Raw genomic sequence first — 25074 nt, forward strand, 5'->3', positions numbered from 1 at the left:
GTTGCTAAGCCGCTGGCAAAGATCTTTTCTTCCTTACTCTCCACAGGAATCGTACTGAAGGATTTGAGGGAGACAAATGTTGTTCCTCTTTTCGAGAAGGGCAATAGGGAAATCCCTGGCAATTACAGATCAGTGAGTCTTATGTCTGTGGTCAGCGAGGTTTTGGAAAGAATTCTGAGGGATAGGATTTATGACTTTATGAGAAAGCATAGCGTGATTAAAAGCAGTCAGCATGGTTCTGTGAGGGGCATGTCATGCCTCACAAATCTTATTGAGTTCTTTGAGGAGGTGACAAGACAGGTTGACAAAGGTTGAGCAGTAGATGTGGCATACATGGACTTCAGTAAGGCATTTGATGAGATTTCCCATAGTAGGTTCATTCATAAAGTCAGGAGGTATAGGATACAGGGATATTTGGCTGTCTGGATTCTGAATTGGTTGGCTGATTGAAGGCAGAGAGTAGTTGTAGATGGAATGTATTCTGCCTGGAGGTCAGTGGTGAGTGGTGTCCCGCAGGGCTCTGTTCTTGGGCCCCTGCTCTTTGTAGTTTTTACAAATGACTTGAATGAGGAGGTTGAGGGGTTGGTTAGTAAATTTGCTGATGACACAAAGGTTGGTGGTTGATAGTATCGAGGTCTATTGCAGGATGCAGAGCTGGGCTGAGAAATGGCAGATGGAGTTCAACCTGGATAAATACAAAGTGATGGATTTTGGAAGGTTGAACTCAAATGCTAAATATAGGATTAAAGACAGGATTCTTGGCAGTGTGGAGGAACAGCGGGATCTTGGTGATCAAGTGCATAGACCCCTCAAAGTTGCCAACCAAGTGGATAGGATTGTCAAAGAAGCACGTAGCGTTTTGGCTTTCATTAACAGGGGGATCTAGTTTAAGAGTTGCGAGGTTTTGCTGCAGCTCTACAAAATGCTTTTGAAACCACACTTGGACTATTGTGTCCATTTCTGGTCGCCCTATTTAGGAAAAATGTGGAGGCTTTGGAGATGGTACAAAAGTGGTTTACCAGGATTCTGCTTGGACTGGAGGGCTTGTCTTATGAGGAGAGGTTGACTAAGCTCGGACTTTTCTCTCTGGAGAGAAGGAGGAAGAAAGGAGACCTGATCGAGGTGTACAAGGTAATGAGAGGCATGGATAGAGTCGATAGCCAGAGACGTTTCCTCGGGGCATGATTTATGCCACAAGGGGTCATAATTTTAAGGTGTTAGGAGGAAGGTATAGAGGAGGCGTCAGAGGTAGGTTTTTTATGTAGAGAATTGCGAGCTCATGAAATGTGTTGCCAGCATTGGTGGTGGAAGCAGAGTCATTAGGAACATTTAAGCGACTGCTGGACATGCACATAGACAACAGTGAATTGAGGGGTGCATAGGTTAGGTTATTTTATTTTAGATTAGGATTAATCTTCGGCATAACATCGTGGGCTGAAGGGCCTGTTCTATGCTGTACTTTTCTATGCTCTATACTCTAAGATGAGGATAGGATTGAACTGCCAGTTGAACCATCAAACAAATTCAACATCCCACAGAGAAAATACTCCATGATCCAACAAGAACTATTGAGTTTGGTACTGGCCTTACAACATTTTAACGTATATGTCACGAACAATGGTTCAGAGACAGTTGTGTACATGGATCACAATCTACTTTCATCCTTAGAACACTTTAAAGACAAGAATATGAGACTATTTCACTGGAGTCTTATGTTACAGACTTTCAATTTAAAAATCATACATGATGCGAGTCATAAGAATGTAATCGCAGATGCATTATCGTGGATTTAACTGATAAAGTTTAGATGAGATTGGTATTTATTTAATGTTTTACATATGTGTGGGAAGATGTTAAGGTTGGAAGACATGGAAAAACATCCACAAACGAAGCTGCATCAGAACATTATTTCAATGAGCAAACACACACTGCAGCACAGGGGAACTACGCAGAGCAGAGGAAAATCACCTGTACAGTATATTCAAAAAGAATGGGTACCCTATGAATACAGTCCGCCAAGCAAGCAGACAAAACGCATCCAGAAATCCTGCTACTCTCCTCTACATCAAAGACATCTCGGAAATGACTGCCAGACTACTCAGACCCCTTGGCATCGTGGTAACCCACAAACCCACCAACACACGAAAACAGCAGCTAATGAACTTGAAAGACCCTATACAGACAACAAACAAAACTAATGTCATTTACAAAATACCTTGCAACAACTGTAACAAACACTACATTAGACAAACAGGCTGAAAGCTATCCATCAGGATACATGAACATCAACTAGCCACAAGACGACTTGACCTCTCTCACTAGTATCCTTACATACAGATAAGGAAGGACACCACTTCGACTCGGACAACACATCCATCCTATGACAAGCCAAACAGAGTCACACATGAGAAATCTTAAAAGCATGGCATTCCAACTGGAACTCTATCAACAAATACATTGACTTGGACCCCATTTACCACCCCCTGAGAAAAGTAACAGGAAATGACATCACCACAGGAATTGACATCACCAACCCAAAGAAATCCAATCATAAATAGAAGGCAGGAATCATCAGTAGTTCTCCATTTGGAGGCTCACTGAAGATGTTACCTAGTATGGTGATGAAACGTCTGAAAATGAACCTTCTAGTTCAGCCAGCAAACCTACATCCAGAACCTTAAATCCAGCTACAAATCTTCTCAAAACTTGATAACATTAGTGTGAACGTAGATTAAAGGTATCTGTATCTTCGGGTCATGTTTTTAAAGAGTGGAAAAAAATCTTTTCATTATGATGGTTCATTTTTTTTCTTAAGGGTGGAGGTGTTATGAAGGTATAGAAGTATACTGTACCTTTTAGAGTGTAAAGGACTTAGCGAGACTCACAGACTGCTGGAGAATTCTCAATGTAACATGTGCTCCAGCAGCTAGAGTAGCTGGTTGCCTAGATACAAAAACAAATTTGAATGCCACCAATCAGTTTAAATTATATCCCAAAAAATACCAAACTCCAATCAAATTTGGATTTAGTACATTGACAATATTAAAAGCCAATGACACAATCCGATGCTTTAGGGTATAAGACTGGGAAAACTTGAACAGTTGAGCGAGGACTGCCAAGCCACCAACATCTGCAGACTGCCTGGAAAATTAGCTCCCTTAAAAGGTACATTTATCTATCAATGACCAATGAAAGAGAAATCCTAAGAAGAAGAAAATCTACAGAAGGAGATACAAAAGGAAGATTTAACAGCTACCTGATTTTGAAATTTGAATTTTGGTTAATCTTAATTGGGGTGTTTTATTGGAATAATATTATATAAAGTAAAATAAACGATAAGTTAGAGGAAGGAGTTGTAAATAGTTGTTAGTTAATTAATCTCTGTTATATTTTAAGAAATAAAGTTATTACATTTTACTTTAAATAGTTCTTGGCCTCTCGAATTTTCGCAGATTACCGCAAGGGGAAATCTTTTCTATGTTGCTGGTTTAAAATTAGCAGGAAGGTTTTATCCATCTCATAACACACAGCAGGTCAGGCAGCTCCTCAGATGCTGCCTGAGCTACTGTGCCTTTCCAATGCCACACCTTTCGACCTCTCTGCCTTGAATTTCATCCATCATCTATCTACCCATTTCACTAACTTGTCAATGTCCTTTTGGAGTTCCACACTGTGCTCATCACAATTTACAATCATTATAAGTTTAGTGTCATTTGCAAACTTGGAAATTATCCCATGCGCACCAAGATTCAGATCAAATCAAAGTGAGGGTCCCAATACTGAGCCCTGGGGAACACCACAATTAATTCCCCTCCCCACCCCCACCCCTACCCCACCCCCATTGCCACTTGAAAATAATCCATTGACCATTATTCTGTTTTACATCACTAAGCCAAATTTGTATCCATGTTTTATAGCATGGCCTACAACTGTCCTCACTAGTCTGTTGTTTGCATTGTGTTAAACACATTTTAGAAATCCATGTTTATCACATCAACAGCATTATCCTCACCAACCCTCACCATTATCTCTTCAAAAAACTCTTAACAAGTTAGTTGTGATTTCCACTTCAAAACCCCATGCTGACGTTTCTTAATCAAGCCTAAGGTGCGCAATGGCTAGCGTTACTGCCTTACACTACTAGGGATTCAGGTTCAATTCTCAGCCTTGGGTGACCGTGTGTGTGGAGTTTGCACATTCTCTCTGTGTCTGCATGGGTTTCCACCAGGTGCTCTGGTTTCCCCCCTCAGTCCAAAGATGCGCAGAGTAGGTGGATTAGCCATGGGAAATGCAGGAAAAAGTAGGGAGGGTTAGTGTTAACCCGGTGAGCTGAATGGCCTCTTTCCACACTGTTGAACTGTGAACCCACATTTTCAATGTGATCACTGATTTTATCTCAAACAATTGTTTCCAAAAGCTTCCCCATTATTGAAGTTGCACAAACTGCTCTGTCATTACTGGGATTAGTCTGACAACCTTTTTGGATAAGGCCACATTGTTGGCAATTCTCCAGACTCTGGCACTTACCCAGCATCCAAGGAAGATTGAAAGATTCAGACCAGTGCCTCTGCAAGCTTTACCCTCATTCCCTTCAATATTCTTAGATACATTTCATCCGTTCCGAGTGCCTTGTCAACTTTAAGTGTCAGAATGCTGGCAGATTTCCTTATTATTGAACCAGACAATACTTTTTAAATGGAAATCCGATTGTTTCAAGTCGACTTCAATATTCAATTGAAAATAAAGTACCGCACATGTTGCAAATCTGTCAAAACAACAGAAAACCCTGAAAATGCTCAGCAGGTCATACAGCATCTGCGGAAGAGATTTGCTTTCAAATCAGTGACCTGTCCTCAACCCAAATAAAGTCAAAACAGAAACGGAAAACATGTCAGTCTGACTCTGAAAAAGGTGACAGTTCCTTCACTAAATAATGTTGCCAGATCTGTTGGGCATTTCCAGTCTTTAAAGTTTGTGCGAAGATTTGTAGCTCGGGTGCTTGTTGTAGTGATTCTGTTCGCCGAGCTGCAAGTTTTTGTTGCAAACGTTTCGTCCCCTGGCTAGGAGACATCATCAGTGCTCTGGAGCCTCCTGTGAAGCGCTTCTTTGATGTTTCTTCCGGCATTATAGTGCACTATAAATGCCGGAAGAAACATCAAAGAAGCGCTTCGCAGGAGGCTCCAGAGCACTGATGATGTCTCCTAGCCGGGGGACGAAATGTTTGCAACAAAAAAACTTCCAGCTCGGCGAACAGAACCACTATTTCCAGTCTTTATTTAATATCAGTGGTACATTTTTTTGTTGATTGAAATAGGGAAGGAGGACAGAGAGAAAGGAGGAGGGGAGGGAGGGAAGGGAAAAAGAGGGGAAAGGGAGAGAGAGAACGTAAGGGGCTACTGAAGGAAGGAGATGGAGTGGGAGGAGAACAAGAGAGATAGATGGCGTGAAAGACAAGTCTGATGAACGAGAAAGGGAGAGGCGGGAAGAAGTGCGAGTGGAGGAAGGAATGGCAGAAAAAGGAACAAGGAGTGGCAGAGAAAGAAGAGTAAGAGAGGGAGGAGGAGGAGGCAAGGGAGGGGAAGGAGTGGGAGAGGGATGAAGAAGTCAGGGAGAGCGAGAGATGAAAGAGTGGGAGAGAGAAAGCTGAAGGAATCAGGGAGATAGGTGAAGCAGTGGGACGAAGAGGAACAGAGGGGGTGGAAGAGTGGGAGAGTGAAACAGGGAGAGAGGGAGAAGTGGGAGGGAGGAGTGAAGGAGTAAGAGAGGGAGGAGGGGTGGAGGAGAGGGGGTGAAGGAGTGAGGAGAAGAGAGAGTGGTGACTGAGGACAAGTGGGAGAGAAAGGAGAAAAGGACAGAGAAATAGAAGACTAAGAGAGAGGGGAGGAGAAAAGGGAATGGAGAGAGAGGGGGAGGGAGAGAGGGGTGAAGGAGAAGGGCTGAGGGTGAATGAGAGGGAGGGAGGGTGAAGGAGAAAGAGGGGGGGCGAGAATTGGGAGAGTGGGAGGAGGTTTGAGAGAGTGGGAGGAGGAGAGGGGGAGAGTTAGAGGTGGAGTGGGAGAGAGAGAGAAAAAACGGGAAGGGGTGGGAGAGTTGAATGACATTTCCCTGAGGAATCTCTGGGAATTGAAGTCGCAGTCAGTGTCAGTTACTGGGGGAGCGTGTCTGAGTAGAGGTGGATGTGAACGGGCTGCCTGTACACTTGCTCATTCCCATCTGGAAATACCGGGGTGGGGAGGCGTGTGTGTGAGCTGATGGTGTTACCGACTGGAAGGGATAGCCCTCATTGGAAAGAACTGAAGAAGGCGTCGCCATGAGGGAGACTCTGTTCAAAATCTCCCTCACCTTCTGCTCCTTGTTTTCGGTGAGTGCTCGGGGCAAGTCTCTTATGTTCACACAAAGTTGGGGGTTTGCAAAGTGAGAGGAGCCTGAGCAGGAGAGTTAGGCAACTCCGCCAGAAAGAAATGAGATTCTCACCTTAGCGCGAATCAGTTTACATTTGGACACGACCTGAAGCCTCTCAGGGGCTTCTTGGGGAGGGAAATCACTGGGGAAAAGAGGATTAGGAAAATTACCATCTTTAACTGTTTAAAAATTGTTTCATACCTTGGTGTTTTGTGTGATTGTGACCGAAATGACAGTTGATTATTAGTGCACTTTTGTTGCAAAGATCAGGGCAGTCTCCCTGCAGGCTTCAGAGGTCAGATGGACCCCCCCCCCCCCCCCAGCTTTGTTACAGAGGCTGCATGTATTCTGAGGCTGTCACCTTTTTATTTTTTAACTGCTGCTGTGTCCCTGGACCATATCAGGGGGAAAAAAAAGGCGGAGGCTGCGTTTACATAGCGCCGCCGCCTTCCCGCTCGCGAATTACTTGTGTTGGAGACTAACAGATTGGCTACTGACGGCTGCCAACCAGCCACGCAGCTTCAGCAACCACAGAGTGTCAGGCTTTCCGGGAGAAGGGAGGGAAATATTGGGGATTTTTTCCTCAGGGAGGACCGAGCTGATCATTTTTCTTTGGAGAGCGTTCAAATTGTGTGCACCGATCTGTGTGAAATCCGATTCCCAGGGATACCTTTACAGGGCAGGGAGCCACTGAGCTAAATTATCCCTATTGTATAATAATATTTATACCAGCCTGAACAAAGCTGCCACTTGATTGGCACCACATCCACAAACATTAAGTCACTCCACTACCCAAGTGTGCACTACCTGCTAGATGCACTGCCAGTAACTCACCAAAGGGTCACCAAAGGGTCTTCACTAATTCCTGAAGAAGGGCTCGTGCCCGAAACGCCGATTCTCCTGCTCCTTGGATGCTGCCTGACCTGCAGCGCTTTTCCAGCAACACATTTTCAGGTCTTCAGACAGCACCTTCCAAACCCATGACCATTTCCATCTCGATCGACAAGAGCGGCAGATGCTTGGGAACGCCACCATCTGCAAGCTCCCCGCCAAGCCACCCGCCACCCGAACTTGGACATTTATTGCTGTTCCTCCAGTGTCATTGGATCAAAATCCTGGAATTCTTTCCCTCACAACATGTGAGTCCACCTACAGCAGGTGGACTGCAGTGATTCAAGAAGACAGCTCACCACCCCCTTCTCAAGGGCAACTAGAGATGGGTAATAAATTCTGGCCCTGCATGCGGTGCTCATGTCTCATGAGTGAAGAGTGAGAATAAAACTTGACATAGTGGACATTTATGACTGATCCCATATGTTCACCTCGAGCTTCCTGCACTGTTACATTGTTAGTCAAAAAGTGGGGCACTGGAAAAGCACAACGGTCAGGAAGCATCCGAGGAGCAGGAAAGTCGACGTTTCATGCAGGAGCCCTTCATCAGGAGTGCGCGTCAGATGCTGCTTGACCTGCTGTGCTTTTCCAGGGACACAGTTTTCAACTCTGACCTGCAACATCTGCAATCCTCACTTTCTCCTGATTCACTGTTAGCCAATGGCACTCTGTGTGTCTGCGAGTGTGTGTGTGTGTGGGTGTGCACTGTGCATGTGTGTTTGTGTGGTGCATGTGCGTGTTCACATAGTAGACAGTATGTGTTGTGACTGTAAAATGGATTATATTAACTTATTGCTCCCTGTCATGGCTTGTAGGTAAATGGCATCCACCCCAACTGCCGTCTGTATCTGGAGCTGCAGCGGGAGGAACTCCGCTGCTTGACTCAGTTGAACAAACCCAACAACACAGGACTCTCAAAAGGTGAGGACATTGTGTGTCTGGCACTGGAGGCGAGCATAGGGGAGGACCATGATGGTGGCAGTGGTGCTGGTGGGAACAGAATTGATCAATGTATCTATCAAATCAAACTTGAGGGAACTGCTAACGTGGACTTACCAAACATTGTTCCTATAAAGTTGTCAGCCATCTTAAGCATTCAGTGAGAATGAGCCACTGCAATGTTCCATGATACATAGTGAGTAACCTACAATAGGAGAAGGAAGAGATCATACAGACCTTTGAACCTGTTCCGTCACTCATTATCATTATGCCGGATCCTGGGCTTTAGCTCCACTTTCTCCGCTGCTCCCCATATCCCTAGAGAGATCATAAATCTTTCTATCCTGGCCTTAAATATAATCAACGATGAAGCATTGCTACCTTCTGATTGGAGTATTCTAAAGATTCACAATCCTTTCAACATAGGACAACTCTATCCTTCCTGGAACAAAATTAGTGAACCTCCACTATCCTCCCTCCAATGTAACTGTAGCTGTTTTGATTCAATTTGATGAAGTTGATTAGCTATCTCTGGAGCAGATCGGACTTGAACCACGGCTTTCTGGCCCAGGGTGGTCACAAGAGCCCTGTATTCATTAGCGAGATTTTTTAATGAACCTGTTCAAAAATTTGTTATGATACATCTTTGAAGGAAGTGGGACTTTAACCTAGGGCTTTTTAAACAAATCATTCATGGGATGCGGGGTGTCCGAAGCTGAACCAGCATTTATTTGAATTATTTATCTCCTTCCTAATGTATGGAGACCAAAAGTGCACACAATCCTCAGAGTGTATTATCATCTTTATCATCTTTCTGAAATTTAAGAATTTCAGAAGACATTTCTGTTCTTATACTACAATCTCCTTGCAACGTATCATTTATCTTCCTAATTGTTCTCTGTAACTGCGGGGCTAACTTTGTCTAATAAAAGTAAAATATTGCAGATCTTGGAGAGCTGAAGTAAATACAGAAATTGCTAAAAGGTTCAATAGGATCTGTGGAGAGAGAAACAGAGTTCATGTTTTAAGTCCCATAACCCTTCTTCAGAACTTAAACGTTCCAAAAAAGTTTCATATTGGACTTGGAACAGATGCTGCCAGAGCTGCTGATTTCTCCAGCACTTTCTGTTTTCATTGCTAACTGTTTGTGTTCCTTGTATGATCTTACTTAAGTCTCTCTGCACATCAACATTTCAAGTTCCACACTTTTTCGAAAACATTCTGCTTTTTTGACCTTACAGCCAAAGTGAATAACTTCACCTGACCCATTTTATACCCCATCTGCTACTTAACTTGTTTATATCCTCTCTGTGTCTTCCTCAAAACTTTCATGCCCAATTTCCTAACCAAACTGCTCAGAGCCATCATTACATACCTGTGAAGCGAGGAGAGATTTGAACCCAGGCCCAGACACTAACACTGCCCACTGTGCCAGGAATGCCCCTCAATGTGCTGGGTTTTCTCAGCAAATTTAGATCGTGTTACTCTCAAAATCTTTGTCCAAGCCATTAAGTTACAGAGAACAGCCAGGGAATTCCTAGAGGCATGGCATTCATCCACAGATTCAATCAATAAGCACATCGACCTGGCCCCAATATACCGACCACTGCAGCGGACAGCTGGAACTGACAACCGGAAGCAGCAGATTCAAATCACTATAAATGCCGGAGGAAACATCATAGAAGCGCTTCACAGGAGGCTCCCAAGCACTGAGGGTCTCACCCAGACAGGGGACGAAATGTCTGCAATACAAATTCCCAGCTCGGCGAACAGAACCACAACAAGCCATTAATGTCAATTGCAAAAGAGCTAAGGCCCCAGCACTGACCCTTACAGCATTCCACTAGTCACAGCTGCCAACTTCAGAATGTCCCAGTTTTTGTCCCATTCTTTACTTTCTGTCCAAGAATCAATCCATTATCTGGGCTCATATATTACTTCCTAATCCATAGGGCCTTATCTGGCCAATGTACCTTTTGTGTGGCGTCTCATTGAATGACTTTTGGAATACCAGGTGTACAACACGTACTGTTTCCCCAAAATTACCTGACTAACTATATCCTCAACAAAAACTCTTAATAAGTTTGCCAAACATAATTTTTCTTTCATAAAAACCATGTTGACTTTACCTGATCATGCTATAATTTTCTAAGTGCATTGTTATCACTTCGTTAATAATAAATTCCATAATTTTCCCAACAACACTGTCAGGCTAATTGCCCTGTATTCCATTTTCTCTCCTTCCTCTCTTGAACACTAGTGATATTCTTTTCCAATCTGTGAGGATGATTCCTAAATTTAGGAAGTTTTAGAGAGTTATTGCCAGAGCATCCATTATCCCTTTCTCACAATCTCATTTACAACTCTAAGATGTAGGCCATGAGGAATCCTCACCCTGAATAACTTCTCTTTTCAATCCTCACCCTGAATAACTTCTCTTTTCAATCCTCCCACTTCCTCCAAACTAAAGGAGTTGCCATGGGCACCCACATGGGCCCCAGCTATGCCTGTCTCTTCGTAGGATATGTGGAACAGTCCATCTTCCGCAACTACACTGGCACCACCCCCCACCTTTTCCTCCGCTACATCGATGACTGTATCGGCGCTGCCTCGTGCTCCCACGTGGAGGTTGAACAGTTCATCAATTTTACTAACACCTTCCATCCCGACCTCAAATTCACCTGGACTGTCTCAGACTCCTCCCTCCCCTTCCCAGACCTTTCCATTTCTATCTCAGGCGACCGACTCAACACAGACATCGACTATAAACCGACTGACTCCCACAGCTATCTGGACTACACCTCCTCCCACCCTGCCCCCTGTAAAACTTCATCCCATATTCCCAATTCCTTCGTCTCCGCCGCATCTGGTCCCAGGAGGACCAGTTCCAGCACCGCACAGCCCAGATGGCCTCCTTCTTCAAGGACCGCAGAATCCCCCCAAACGTGATCGACGATGCCCTCCACCGCATCTCCTCCACTTCCCGCTCCTCCGCCCTTGAGCCCCGCTCCTCCAACCGCCACCAAGACAGAACCCCACTGGTTCTCACCTACCACCCCACCAACCTCCGTATACAGCGTATCATCCGCCGTCATTTCCGCCACCTCCAAACGGACCCCACCACCAGGGATATATTTCCCTCCCCTCCCCTATCAGCGTTCCGCAAAGACCACTCCCTTCGTGACTCCCTCGTCAGGTCCACACCCCCCACCAACCCAACCTCCACTCCCGGCACCTTCCCCTGCAACCGCAGGAAATGTAAAACTTGCGCCCACACCTCCTCCCTCACTTCCCTCCAAGGCCCCAAGGGATCCTTCCATATCCGCCACAAGTTCACCTGTACCTCCACACACATCATCTATTGCATCCGCTGCACCCGATGTGGCCTCCTCTACATTGGGGAGACGGGCCGCTTACTTGCGGAATGCTTCAGAGAACACCTCAGGGACGCCCGGACCAACCAACCCAACCACCCCGTGGCTCAACACTTTAACTCTCCCTCCCACTCCACCGAGGACATGCAGGTCCTTGGACTCCTCCACCAGCAAAACATAACAACACGACGGTTGGAGGAAGAACACCTCATCTTCTGCCTGGGAACCCTCCAACCACAAGGGATGAACTCAGATTTCTCCAGCTTCCTCATTTCCCCCCCCCCCACCTTGTCTCAGTCGGTTCCCTCAACTCAGCACCGCCCTCCTAACCTGCAATCTTCTTCCTAACCTCTCCGCCCCCACCCCACTCTGGCCTATCACCCTCACCTTGACCTCCTTCCACCTATCACATCTCCATCGCCCCTCCCCCAAGTCCCTCCTCCCTACCTTTTATCTTAGCCTGCCTGGCACCCTCTCCTCATTCCTGATGAAGGGCTTGTGCCCGAAACGTCGAATTTCCTATTCCTTGGATGCTGCCTAACCTGCTGTGCTTTAACCAGCAACACATTTTCAACCATGAGGTCCTTGGGACCTGCTGGATTGTAATTCTGCTTGTATTTAATATTTTTACTCTTTTAATACTTAGCTTTCCCTTTGTTACTAGTGCAACTTCTGTCTTCTACTGTGAAGACAAATACATAATACAGAAAACAGAAAGAGAACTAAATGTTGACGAATAAAATGGAGCATGCATGTGGACAAAAGCTAAAGTATGTGGCAATGAAAGAATGACATGTATTTATATAAAACACCTCACAATCACAGCAGGTCCCAAAGTGCTTTCCAGGAATGAATTACTTTTGTAATCACTGTTTCAATGTTGGAAAAAACTTTTGCTATTAAAAAGTTAACTTGACAGCTTTAATTCAAATTGTTTTAATTAAGTCAAACAAAAAAGATGATTATCTCAATCCCGTCACTGAATGAAAGCTTAGCCCATAGCTTTGTGCACTTTTGAAACTTTACCATGTTTATGAGGATGTCTGTGATTGACTCAGTTTACGAAGCAAAAACACCAAGAATGGCAGTTACAGTCTGCAGGCAACTGATGACAGTTTAGCAAATGACGGAATTGTTACAGTCACGCATTTTCCTTCAGGATATATTGCTTTGCTAACTACTTTAAAATGACATCTGTTTGGGTGGAGTTTTCATGAAGCCTTTGTGTGCATCTAACTAATACATGTGTGAGGGGCAAGCAAAGTGTCTTCTTGACATCTGGTGGGTAAAGAGGTGACCAAATTTCATTTGTAAGAAATGCAAGCAGATGCAGCTTTTATTCTTGGTAAAGATTTCCACTTCACTGTGTGGAATTCTTCTGGCACTGTAGTTACAATATAGATGCTTGTTTAGAAAGGTATTTTCTGTTTCGTATTTTGACAAGAAGTAAACTAACCAGAAATACTAAACTGTAGCTGGCTCATGTTCCTGGAACTCCCTCCCTAGACAACATTGTGGGTCTACCCACACCTGTAGTCGTTCAAGGAGGCAGCTCCCAACTACCTTCTCCAGTGAAACCCTGAATGAATTGAAAATTAAACGCATGTCTAGAAGTTCAGTTGTGAAGCTTTTGGTTCTCTGTGGCGTGGACAGTGAAGGTCCAGTATGATCTGTATAGCCTGACGGACAGGAATTGCATTCAGGGCAGCTGTAGATCTGATGTGGGCATGCACTGTGCAGTTTATGGTCGGTTTTTTGGGAAGATAGCATCTAAACTGAGACTACCACCAAAAGGTTAACCATAATCATTTATCTATTGTGGAATATTCTCCCTGACTCCACAATCCGATTGGGAATTATGGGCCGGCATTGAAACTCATCCCCTTCTGCACACATTGTTGAGAAGTTGAAATTGCTCCCAGAGTGTTGTGAGTGGAGGAGGAGAGAACATTATTACACAGTTACCATCTGAACATTGTAAAATAAATAACCTTGAATAATTCCTAAAGATGATTTTTTTTTAATTCCTTCCTGAGATGTAGACATCATTGCCTAGGTCAGCATTTATTACCCCTTCTTAATTGTCCAGACAGCAGTTAAGATTGCAGTAGGTCTAGGCCAGACCAGTTAAGGGCAACAGATTTCCCTCCTTAAAGGAAATTAGTGAACCAGATGAGTTTTACTTCACCAGATGTGATGAAGAGTCAATAAACTCAAAACATCAACTCTGCTTTCTTCCCACAGATGGTGCCAGACCTGATGAGTTTCTGTAGAAATTTTTGTTTTTGTTTCAGATCTTCAGCATCTACAATTCTTTGCCTTACTATACTTTAGTAGATTGCTCTAGACTGCTGTGATTAGTCATCTGTTTCTATAGTATTAAATTAAATTCATATGTACTTGTTCATATGCCTGAGTCTACAATGAGAGTCTATCTATAATTTAGAAGTTGTTTTGCAGCTATATATTCAGTTTGATGGAGGTATATCAGTGCTGACAGTGGAAGATTGTTATGTTTGATTCAGCTAAGTGAGAGCTTGGACTAAGATAAGGAAATAAGTAAGTGAAATAAGATGAAAGGGCAAACAAGGGAGCTTCCATGTAGGACTGAGTGAACCAAAGACACAAGAGGGAAGCAATAGGCCGAGGTAACCTAAAAACAGCACAGAAGTGAATGAGTGGGCTTAAGGATTAGAATACACTTTTAATAACCAAATTGAGAAAGGCAGAAAATATGAAAGTTCTTTCAATCTAAAGTGAGATGGCCAAGCTGCTTTCCAAATTACTTTACAACTCATTAATTTACAGGTTTTTAGTTTCCATCAAGTTTTGGAGCAGAAGAGTTCAAGTTGAGTAAACCTTTACAAATGTTTTAATTAATCTATCATTCCATAAGACCGTGTCCAATGTTAATGTTCAGAAAGGTGATTGTGTGTTCTGTACGGTAAAAGAGGTGAATTCATATTTTAAAATATTAACAGATTATTTAATTAATAAATGATGATGAACATCCTTAAAAAGTCTCCAGCCCTTAGACTTTTTGCACTTATTAACTGTTTGAGTCCATGCATTATTTTCACATTCTCAGAAAGTCTATACCCTTATCATTCTGCTGTCTCTATTTTTATTTTCCTTTACCACTAAGCACTGATTGACTTCCCCTTCATTACAGATGTCAGCGTTTGGAAATAGTGCATGCAAATGTATGAAATAGGAGCAGAAGTGGACCATTCAGCACCTGGAACCTCCTCTGCCATGCAATAAGATTAAGACTAATAAGATAAGAGCAATAATACGCTCTACAGAATCGTAGGTGAATGAACTGCTAACCATTGAAAATGCTTCTTAAATATTCATCCAAAGAGGACCCTGTCAGTCCATGTAAATTCCTGAGCCTCCTTGATTAAGTAAGAAATGGCATTCTAGGCAAGGAGGTCTTTTTCTTTGATTCCTGTCCATTCTTCTCCTCAATAAACTTCGAACACCCTTAAACTTTTTCTGAACATGTTGAAAGCAACATTTGGGGTGATGCATGCAAGCGTTGCTGTATATACATAAAATTCTAACACTTACTTTGCTGCATTGTTTGGATCAAATGGAATAAATGACGAACCTGTCCTAATTCTGTGTCACTGGGGCCAAAAGCAACTTTTTAGATCCTAAATATAGCATCACCTCTCATCTTTAAGACTTGGCTGAGTTTCAAACCTCAAAGTTTCCTTCAGGTTTGACATCATTGGTAATAAAGTGTCTATAACAAAATATCATCCTGAAAATACCAAAGTAATTCTACATTCAGTAACTGAGTGTAAACATTGCTGTTTTCACTTGATTTCCTTCATTTCATGTCTGGTTTCTCTGAAAGAACATTCCAATCCAGGGCATATCAGCATCGCACATTGTCTTCTTCAGTACATTCTTGCTGGAACTCACAAAACCTGATTCCCAGCAGCCAAGAAGTGACAAAGTAAGCCCAGGCTCCAGTCTGATGTTGATTTGACGTTAGACTGTTCAATATTCTCAAACGTGAATGCAGCTATCGCATTGACTCATCACATAGTGTGAGATAATGTTGTGACCATGGAAATCATTATGCAAAATGTTATATTGAGTCAACATAGGCACCTACAAGTATGTCGCAATGTGGTGGCATGCTAACCTTCTCCTTCAGTTAAAAGACAAATTTAACATTGATTTCCTTGATAGCTTTTCTTAAAAGAGCAAGTGAGGTATGTGTCCATCAGTGAATAAAAGTATAAAGAAATTAATGAGTAAGTATTGAAAGATGTGAATATTGGATATTTGAAATTCTAATAGTCATGAAGCTATCATGCCGAAGCCTGGGGAGTGATAGGTTGTGCCACTTTGTAAATCTAAAGAATACCAGTTGGAAATATGGGCCAGACTTTAATACTCAATGTTGTGCAATTTTTAGGTGTTTTGAGATATAAAGCCATTTAATTAAATACTCTTAAGTTCAAAATTCTTAATTTATAATAATATGATCTTCAGCAGTACCTGTCCTAGCCAGGTATAAATAGTGAAAATTTCTGATTAAATGTTTATATAAATGATTTGAATGTGAACATAAAGGTATGGTTAGGAATTTTGCAGATGACACCAAAATAGATGATGTAGTGGACAGCGAAGAAGGTTACCTCAGATTACAATGTGACCGTGATCAGATGGGCCAATGGGATGAGGAGTGGCAAATGGAGTTTAATTTAAATAAATGCAAGCTGTGGCATTTCCGTAAGGCAAACCATGGCAAGACTTGTACAGTTAAGGGTCAGGTCCTGAGGAGTGTTGCTGAACAAAGAGATCTAGGAATGCAGGTGCATAGTTCCTTGAAAGTGGAGTTGCAGGGGATGGTGAAGAAGGCATTTGGTATGCTTGCCTTTGTCAGTCAGAGCATTGAGTATAGGAGTTGGGACTTCATGTTGTGGCCTTATATGACTTTGGTTAGGCCACTTTTCAAACACTACAATCAATTCTGGTCTCCCTGCTCTAGGAAGGATGTTGTTAAATTTGAAAGGATTCAGAACAGATTTACAAGGCTGTTGCTGGGATTGGAAAGTTTAAGCTATAGGGAGAGGCGAATAGGCTGGGGTTATTTCCCTAGAGCATCAGAGATTGAGGGATGTCCTCATTGGTATTTATAAAGTCATGATGGGCATGGATAGGCTGAATAGCCAAGGTCTTTTCCCAAGGGTAGGGAAGTCCCAAACCAGAGGGCACAGGTTTAAGGTGAGAGGGGTAAGATTTAAAAGGGATCTAAGGGGCAACTTTTTCACACTGGAGGTGGTGCATGTATGGAACAAATTGTCAGAAGAGGCAGTAAAGGCTGGTAAAGTTACAACATTTAAAAGGCATCTGGATGGATGCATGAATAGGAAGGATTTAGAGGGATATACTAGCAAATGGGACTAGATGAGGTTAGGATATCTGGTCAGCATGGACTGATGTTTCTGAGCTGTACAACTGTGACTCTAAGACTCTCTATAAATAAGAGGAGTTTGTCAATACTTAACTAAAAGCTATGAAGACAATAGAAATATCTTATCTTTCAAGATCCTTCAGGACTGTTTGAGTGCTGACAGTACAGGCAATGCCTTTCTTGCTCTGTCTTTGAAGTGATGCCACGTTGAGCTGTGTCTCAGAAGAACTAAACCACAGAAGTCATTGTAAACTGTGCCAAAAGATACTCTTGGAGTTTCTAACTTTTACTCCTAATTCCAAAAGTTCCTCATCCCTTATTAGGAAATATTTTGAATTCAGTCCTCCCGTGGGCTGAAGGTCATGGCCATCAGGTGTCTGCCCCTCTCTGTAATTGGGACCATGTCGGCTGAAAAACATGTCCAGGTCATATTTTCTTCGCCCACAGCAGTTATATTCTGCTGTGATAGAGATGGCACAACTTTGTAGATACAGAGAACTTGTCCAAACAATGTTGTATTTGCTTATCAATAATATCAGATATCGTTAACAATTTACCTAAACAATCCCATGAGTACTAAGGCAACTCGGAACAATAGTTCCTTGCAGAATATGAGGCAAGAATGTATTATTTTCAAAAAAGACAAATTTCTGTCAATCACATGTAGTTAAAGGATTAAGATAATAAACAAAAACCTACTTGAAGTACATGGTTCATTTTAAAATAAGTTCATACTAAGTTCACGCTAACGAAGACATCAAATTGTGATGACTTTAAAAGCAAAGAAAATGCTGAATCTTCCCAGCTAGCAAACCCCAAACCCTTATCTGGGCAATTAAAACAAATGCGCTTTGAAGTAGACAAACTGACGCCGAAACAGTGGCTGTGACTGTTGTCAGCGGGCTCTGAACTGTTTAATTACCTCACTTAGCAATAATCTGAACTGAAGTCTTGAAAAAAAATAGGAATGGCAAATCATAAAATGTTGCTCCGAACCAATAAAGAATCCTAAAAACAAAGCAGTAGTATCAAAATCTTACACCTGTAGTGGTAGGGACCATTCAATCAGTTGCTAGAGTAGCAGTTGGGGATCCCATCATCTTCCACCTCTTCCCTGATTAAGTCTGTGCTGGGTAGGCCCGTGAACCGGCCGAGAGAGAGAAATGGATGAGGAAGTCCTGCATTTGGATTAGAAGGGCATTTTGATCCTTGGGATTCCCAGTATTCTGCGTAGTGTTACTATGCTTTTGCTGAGCAGCCTACTCCTTGTAAATTCTGAGGCCTCTTTTCTCGACTTTCCATTTCTAATTCTGTATCTGGATATCTTTTATCAACCTGTTCAGGTATGATACATTGAAAGGAGGTGGAACTTGAACCCAGGCTGTATAGCCTAAAAGTAGAGATCCCTAATAACCTGCTTCACGAAGATTCCTGCCAGTGTCACAGCCATGACTCAGGAGAGCTCAGCAGAAAGCCTTCCCCATCTTGTTCAGATCTCTGAAAGGAATATCAGGTTCACATTAACAATTGACATTCATTGTAGAAATATTTGTGGAATATTAAAACTAGAAATGTTCTTTTGTGAAAAGTTGTTTTGACAGATTCTACGATTCTATGTCAAGAGCATTTGGGTGTGCTCCTCTGCAGAACAGCATCCCTCTGTGAATCAGCATTACCAACTAAGCCTGTTGGGATGTCATGTTGCGGCTGTACAGGCCACTTCTGGAACATTCTGGTCACCCTACTATAGGAAAGATGTTAAAATTGAAAGGGCTCAGAAAAGATTTACAAGGATGTTGCCAAGGTTTGAGTTGGGAGAGGTTGAATAGGCTGGGGCTATTTTCCCTGGTACATCGGAGGCTGAGGGGTGACTTATAGAGCTTTATAAAATCATGAGGACATGGATAGGGTAAATAGACACAGTCTTCTTTCCCAGGGTAGGGGAGTCCAAAACTAGAGGAAATAGGTTTAAGGTGAGAGGGGAAAGATCTTTAAGGGACTGGAGGGACAGGTTTTTCAAACAGAGGGTGGTGCATGTATGGAATGAGCTGCCAGAGGATGTGGTGGAAGCTGGTACAATTACAACGTTTAAAAAGCTTCTGGTTGGGTACATGAATAAGAAAGGTTTAGAAGGATGTAGCCAAATGCTGGCCAATTGGACTAGATCAGTTTAAAATATCTGGTCAGCACAGATGAGTTGGACTGTTTGTTTTGGTGCAATTTGTCAGCGCCTCTGTAAAATTCTTGTTGATGTCTCTTTTAAAACTGCCATTTCCAACCTTGAACATTTTCCCGCTGGCCCTTTTGAACCGACGTACTCGGTTCTAGTGTATTATGCTTTGACCTGTTAATGAATATTCAGATCTCTTATCAAGTGACAGCATTAAATCAGAGTCACTCCCTGAGTACTAAAGATTATTTTCAGCCCTGAAACAGCAAACGCACACAATATATGCCAAAAATACACTGATATGCATCACCAATAAACCCACACACATCAAATACATCCGAATGCACAAGCTATACACCATAAACACACCCAAAACCTTCAATGCATGCAGACACACACACACACACACACACACACATATCGGATAGGGCTCTTAAAGTTAGGGCACTGTGCCTTTAAAGCAGTTAGTTGACATTATGGCATGTGATATTCTGGTATAAAGACTCACACCTCCCCTTTAATCGTCTCAATAGAATAGAGTCCATGCAATGCATTATCAGCTAGCCATGTGTAGTGTCACCATCAGATAACATAGCTGGAACATCAGTAAGCACAGAAATCAAATTACATATAAATCTGAGATCTTACAACAGTATAAATAATGTTGTTAATCAACTTCAAGACATCTGCCTCAATAAGAGCCCAGTCTTCATGGTGTATATTACATGGACTAACATATAGGGAAGCACGAGTCAATAAAGTGTCATACTGGAAAAAGCACAGCAGGTCAGACAGCATTTGAAGAGCAAGAGAGTCAATGTTTCAGGCAAAACCCTTCATCAGGACTGGGGAGGGGGAAGGGGCTGAGAAATAAATAAGAGGAGGGTGTGGGACTAGGGGAAAGGTATCTGGGATGCACCAGCTATTACTGGTCTACAAGTGCACCCAGAGCTACATATTGTTATGACCAGCAAGGTAAGATATTAATCAATTATAATGCCAAAGATTCCAGAATACAAATCAGTTCCGTTCACAAACATCCACTCCCTCCTACCGCTGACATTCAGTAGCCGGTATGCGCAAGATACATTGCAAAAATTCACCAAAGATCCTCAGACAGCATGTTCCAAACCTACAACTGCTTCCATGTATAAGGACAAAAATCAACAGATGCGTGGAAACACCACCACCAGCAAGTGCCTCTCCAAGACACTCACCATCCTGGCTTGGAATTATATCGCTATTCCTTCACTGTTGCTGGGTCAAAATCCTGGAAGTCCTCCCTAACAGCATTCTGGGTCTCCCTACACCACATGGACTGAAGTGGTTCAAGAAACAGCTCACCACAGCCTTCTGCAGGGCAATTAGGAATGGGCAATAAATGCTGACCTGGCCAATATTCTGTGATTAAATAAGAAATAGTGACTAACCTGTACACAGATAGGTTTGATTCTATCGTTAATGTGAAAAGTGATGCAGTATTGACCATCCTGGTCACTGCAACCTTCACATTCAGCATCAACTCAAACTAGAATTGGACTTTATCGCACAAAACAACAAAATCTGCAAAGTCAAACATAATGCTAATTGATGCATCCCCTTTTACCTATGTTTTGAAGAAATGTGGCACTATACATGTCTATTAAGGTTTAATATGTTTAAATTTCACACAAAAGAAATGTTAACATAAGATTCCTAATCCAGAAGACCTTAATCCCAAGTTTTTAGTGTCAAGCACTTTTCAAGTCAAGGGTAGACATTGATCCATACATCTTTCCTTCGAATGTAAAGAATGGACAACTTTTAGAACATCATCAATAGACAACTAGTGTACTGGCATAAACTAAATGCAGTCCGTGCCTTTTGGGACTTATCTCTTGAATACAGGAAAGGCTTTAGCTTTTCTGACCATAAGATATAGGAACAGAGTTAGGCCATTCGGCCCATCAAGTCTGCTTGGCCATTTGATATGTTTAAGTAAAAAATGAGGTCTGCAGATGCTGGAGATCACAGCTGAAAATGTGTTGCTGGTTAAAGCACAGCAGGTTAGGCAGCATCTCAGGAATATGGAATTCGACGTTTCGAACATAAGCCATTCATCAGGAATGGCCTGTCGGACGCCATTACACAGGTGTAATGGCGTCCGACAGGCCATTCCTGATGAAGGGCTTGTGCTCGAAACGTCGAATTCCCTATTCCTGAGATGCTGCCTAACCTGCTGTGCTTTAACCAGCAACACATTTTCAGCATTTGATATGTTTCTCAACCTTAGTCCCCTGCCTTTTCTCCATAACCCTTGATCCCCTTGCCAATCAAGAACCTGACGGTGTTTATGTGATGTCTCAGACTGACCACACACACTGCCTGACTGTAAGCTATAACATTGCAGTTATCTCTTGAACTTTGTTGACGTAAGTGCGTGCCACGGATGGGATTTGGAAATGTTTTTGATGTAATTGCTTGGTTGGCTCCTCTTCACACATTGTGGAACATTGTGTTGCAGTTCAGATTTCTCCCAAAGCACTTGCAATTTCTGCCCATTTTTTTAGGTCAATATCCTCTTGTAGAACATAGCTCTCACCTGTCTCAAAGTACTACCTCAGTGGATCACACCATGCATGTCCTGTTGAAGATTTGGATATTCCATTCACCATGTTGATGATTGCAATCCTTGTTGCAAACTCATGTAAATACTGCCATAATTCTTCTGAGCTTGCATTCTCACCTAGTAGTACAATGAGGGTACATTCTTTAGGTTTGTCTCGAAGTGCCTTTACGAAGGATTTGATGAGTTTAGACGCTTATCAGTAAGTAAGCTTTGTGAATCCATATTTTGTACCCTTGGACCAACTTCCATCTATGAATTGATCAACTGTTTCACCTGGCTGTTAGAAAGCTGACAGGAACTTGAGCCTGTGTGTCTTGAAGTTGGATTGAACCTTAAGCTTGCTTACTAAACACTGCAACATTCTGTCAGCATCTATGCAGGCATCAAAAGGGAAACAGGGGAAGATTTTATTCTTTGCAATGTTCTGTTTCCCAAAGCAATAAGAAGGTAGACTGCCTGTCTTTCTTTATCAGCCATTTGTCGATCAATAAAATAACGATTCATTCTTTCTTTCAATTACTGAAATTCTAACAGAATGTCAATGTAGTTCCAGTCCATGTTCAGATGTTTGTTTTCCATCAAAACTGTGTAGGTTTGTACTGCCTGAAGAATCCATTTTACAGAATCTGTATTGTGGTGTAATTCTTCCCTTGTTTTTGTGGCCTCTCTTTGTAGCTGCTTCACATGTTGCTGCTATTTCACTTTTATAAATAAAGTTGAGTTATGCTGCCATGTGCTGTTCATGCCAAAAAATGTTTTGGAGTGACATTAAGCAACATTTGTTTCTGCTTTTGCATTTTTTATTGAAGTGAACAAAATAGCAGAGTAAGACCGATGGCTGTGTACACATAAGGGCTTAACCATATGCAGAATGATTTTCTCCAGTGGTCGGACTGTATTTAGTTTTAGTATCACATTTTTAAAAATCAGAGCTGTTTTGGGACTTTTTACATTGAAAAATAAATCAGCTACACCATGGCCTACCTTTTAAAGAGTGAGTTTACTGATACGTCTTCCTCCTTTGTGATTCAGTGTTTCAGTGCTGGTTGTTAGATGTGAACTTCAGCTTAAAATTAGGTGAGTGATGACAGACAGTGAAGAAAAGAACTCTTCACAAACTCCACTGCTGTTATCACCTGTACAACTTTTAGTGACAAACTCTCAGTATCAACTTACTGGCACCAGTTTCTAGTGCCCACTTGCTGCCACCGTGGTATGATTTTGTCAGTGTGGTATGGTCTGAGTGCTTTCCTATATGTCAGCCCACATCACATGTACCAAAAGAACTAGATCGTTGTTAAGATAAGTGACTTGAAGTTTATTACCAACCCTAACCAAGTACATTGATGTGATATTGCAAATTTATATACAGTCTAGTTTTGATGCTTACTTAGACTTCTGTTGTATTATAGACAAAGCTAACTGGTTGATGATACTAAACTTAATTGTATTGCTCTGGACTGTTTAACTGGACTTAATATACTAAAGTATCAAATGCCATGATATCACCTAGCTGTCTTATGGTACCTTTCTGAGATCTGTGTCGTACATATAAAGGGTGGACTGCAGCAGTTCAGGAAAACAGTTTGCCACCGTCTTCTCTGGGCAGTTAGGACTTGGATAATAAATGCCACTTTTGGGCAGTGTCATCCACATCCCATTAATGACTAAGGACAAATAAATCATAAATGCATCTGAACGCACTTCTTATACACACCACAAACATACTCCATATCTCTTTTCTATTTCACAGAGGTGACTAAATAATTGACACTATGCATGAATCTGTAGCCTGAGCTGTTACATTATAGGATTGTTGAAATTAGTGGAATCCAACCAAGGATGTGACCATACAAGTACTATCCCAAATAAGGAAGCTGAAGCCTACTTCTCCTTTATTATTGTTGGAGCAGATGCTGCTGTAAAAGCAGTGATGCTTGATGCAGGTTTTGCCATTTGCTTCCATTCGTAGTGGAGCCCTCTCAGGGCTGAATTATTTCTTGCTGCACATAGATTCTTCTCATTGGACCTTGGCAAATGTGTTGCACAGAAATTGCGATTGTTCATTTTGTCTGTAGAAGCCAGTAGTGACATGAATACAGCACGCCATTAAAATTAGGCTTTGTTTGTGTACGATGTTCCCTCCAAAACAGGAATTTGGATGTAATGAGTGTATCTTGTTTACAGTCAAACATCATCTTGTATGCTTGTTAGATAATAGTCTGAATGATCACAAACAGACAATTGCCATGTCTATGCCCCCCATTATACTCATGTTTTCCAGTCACTATGAAGGAGCTTCAGATGTTCATCAAGGAATTGACCAACAGATTTAGACAGTACATTTGGATCGGCTCAGGCTTGAAGGGCCGAAGGGCTGTTCCTGGGCTGTAAATTTCTTTATTCTTTGTTCTAAGATGGCGTTGTGACCTGAGAGCCAGGCTGCTGATAAAGTAAGAAACATAAGTGGTTTCCCATCTCTTGACGACATTTGGACAGGGTGCAATGCATTTTGAGCTGCCAGCAACACCATATTCCAAAGCTCATGGACCCTCCTGTGTTCTCATTGCTGAGTATTTCTCACCCCTGTAGTGTCCTGGAAGCTAGATCTGTCTGTTTAGAACACCAGTGTTATTTGTCAACATTGTCCGCAGATCATCCCGACTTCAGTGCCACTTGTCCAATTAGTAGATAAATTAAACTGAGAAAGTATTCCACGTTGTGTTCAAAGCAGATGCTGCAGCAAATCATTATGAGGTAAAAGTGCCTCATTTATGATTTGGAATACATTGATCTAGAAGTCATTTCAACTGTTTCAAGGAAGAATTTGATATTTTATTTAAAAGAAACCTGTTGTAGCAGAGAGGGACACATTGGGCTGTGGCACATTGACCATTAAGATCTAACCAATCTCTTCTAGCCAAGCTTGATGTCTAAATTAGTGCTGTTCTCTTCAGAGTTTCTCCATTATCATATGACCATACCATCATCATTGTCGCAGCCTTGTATGTACATGTTCCAGAGTTAACCCTTTACCTCCTACATAAGACAGGACTTCAGTTGAATATGTTAGAAGGCGACAAAAGAAAACCTTGTTGGCTTCAGTAAATCACTTCAATATTGATTTAAATTCACACTGGGGACAAGGTACCGTGTGTTATTTGAAAGCTACTCAGTGAGCAGGACTTACTCCTCCCTGGAAAGGCTGAGGATGTTGTGAGAACGGCAAATAATGGGTCACGTGGTCATCAGA

The 25074-nt window shown here is 42.2% G+C and overlaps 1 protein-coding gene across 1 annotated transcript in view; it reads left to right on the plus strand.

The window, feature by feature from the left end:
* Positions 1 to 6310: 6310 nt before the first annotated feature.
* The window catches only part of vipr2 (vasoactive intestinal peptide receptor 2), a 128842-nt gene continuing 110078 nt past the window's right edge, over positions 6311 to 25074 (plus strand). The window contains exons 1-2 of the mRNA XM_060825725.1: positions 6311 to 6361; positions 8109 to 8214. Of these exons, the coding sequence (XP_060681708.1) occupies positions 6311 to 6361; positions 8109 to 8214 (157 nt within the window). The remainder of the gene's footprint in view (positions 6362 to 8108; positions 8215 to 25074) is intronic.

The sequence above is a fragment of the Hemiscyllium ocellatum genome, chromosome 5, assembly GCF_020745735.1.
Source record: "Hemiscyllium ocellatum isolate sHemOce1 chromosome 5, sHemOce1.pat.X.cur, whole genome shotgun sequence".
Lineage (NCBI taxonomy): Eukaryota > Metazoa > Chordata > Chondrichthyes > Orectolobiformes > Hemiscylliidae > Hemiscyllium > Hemiscyllium ocellatum.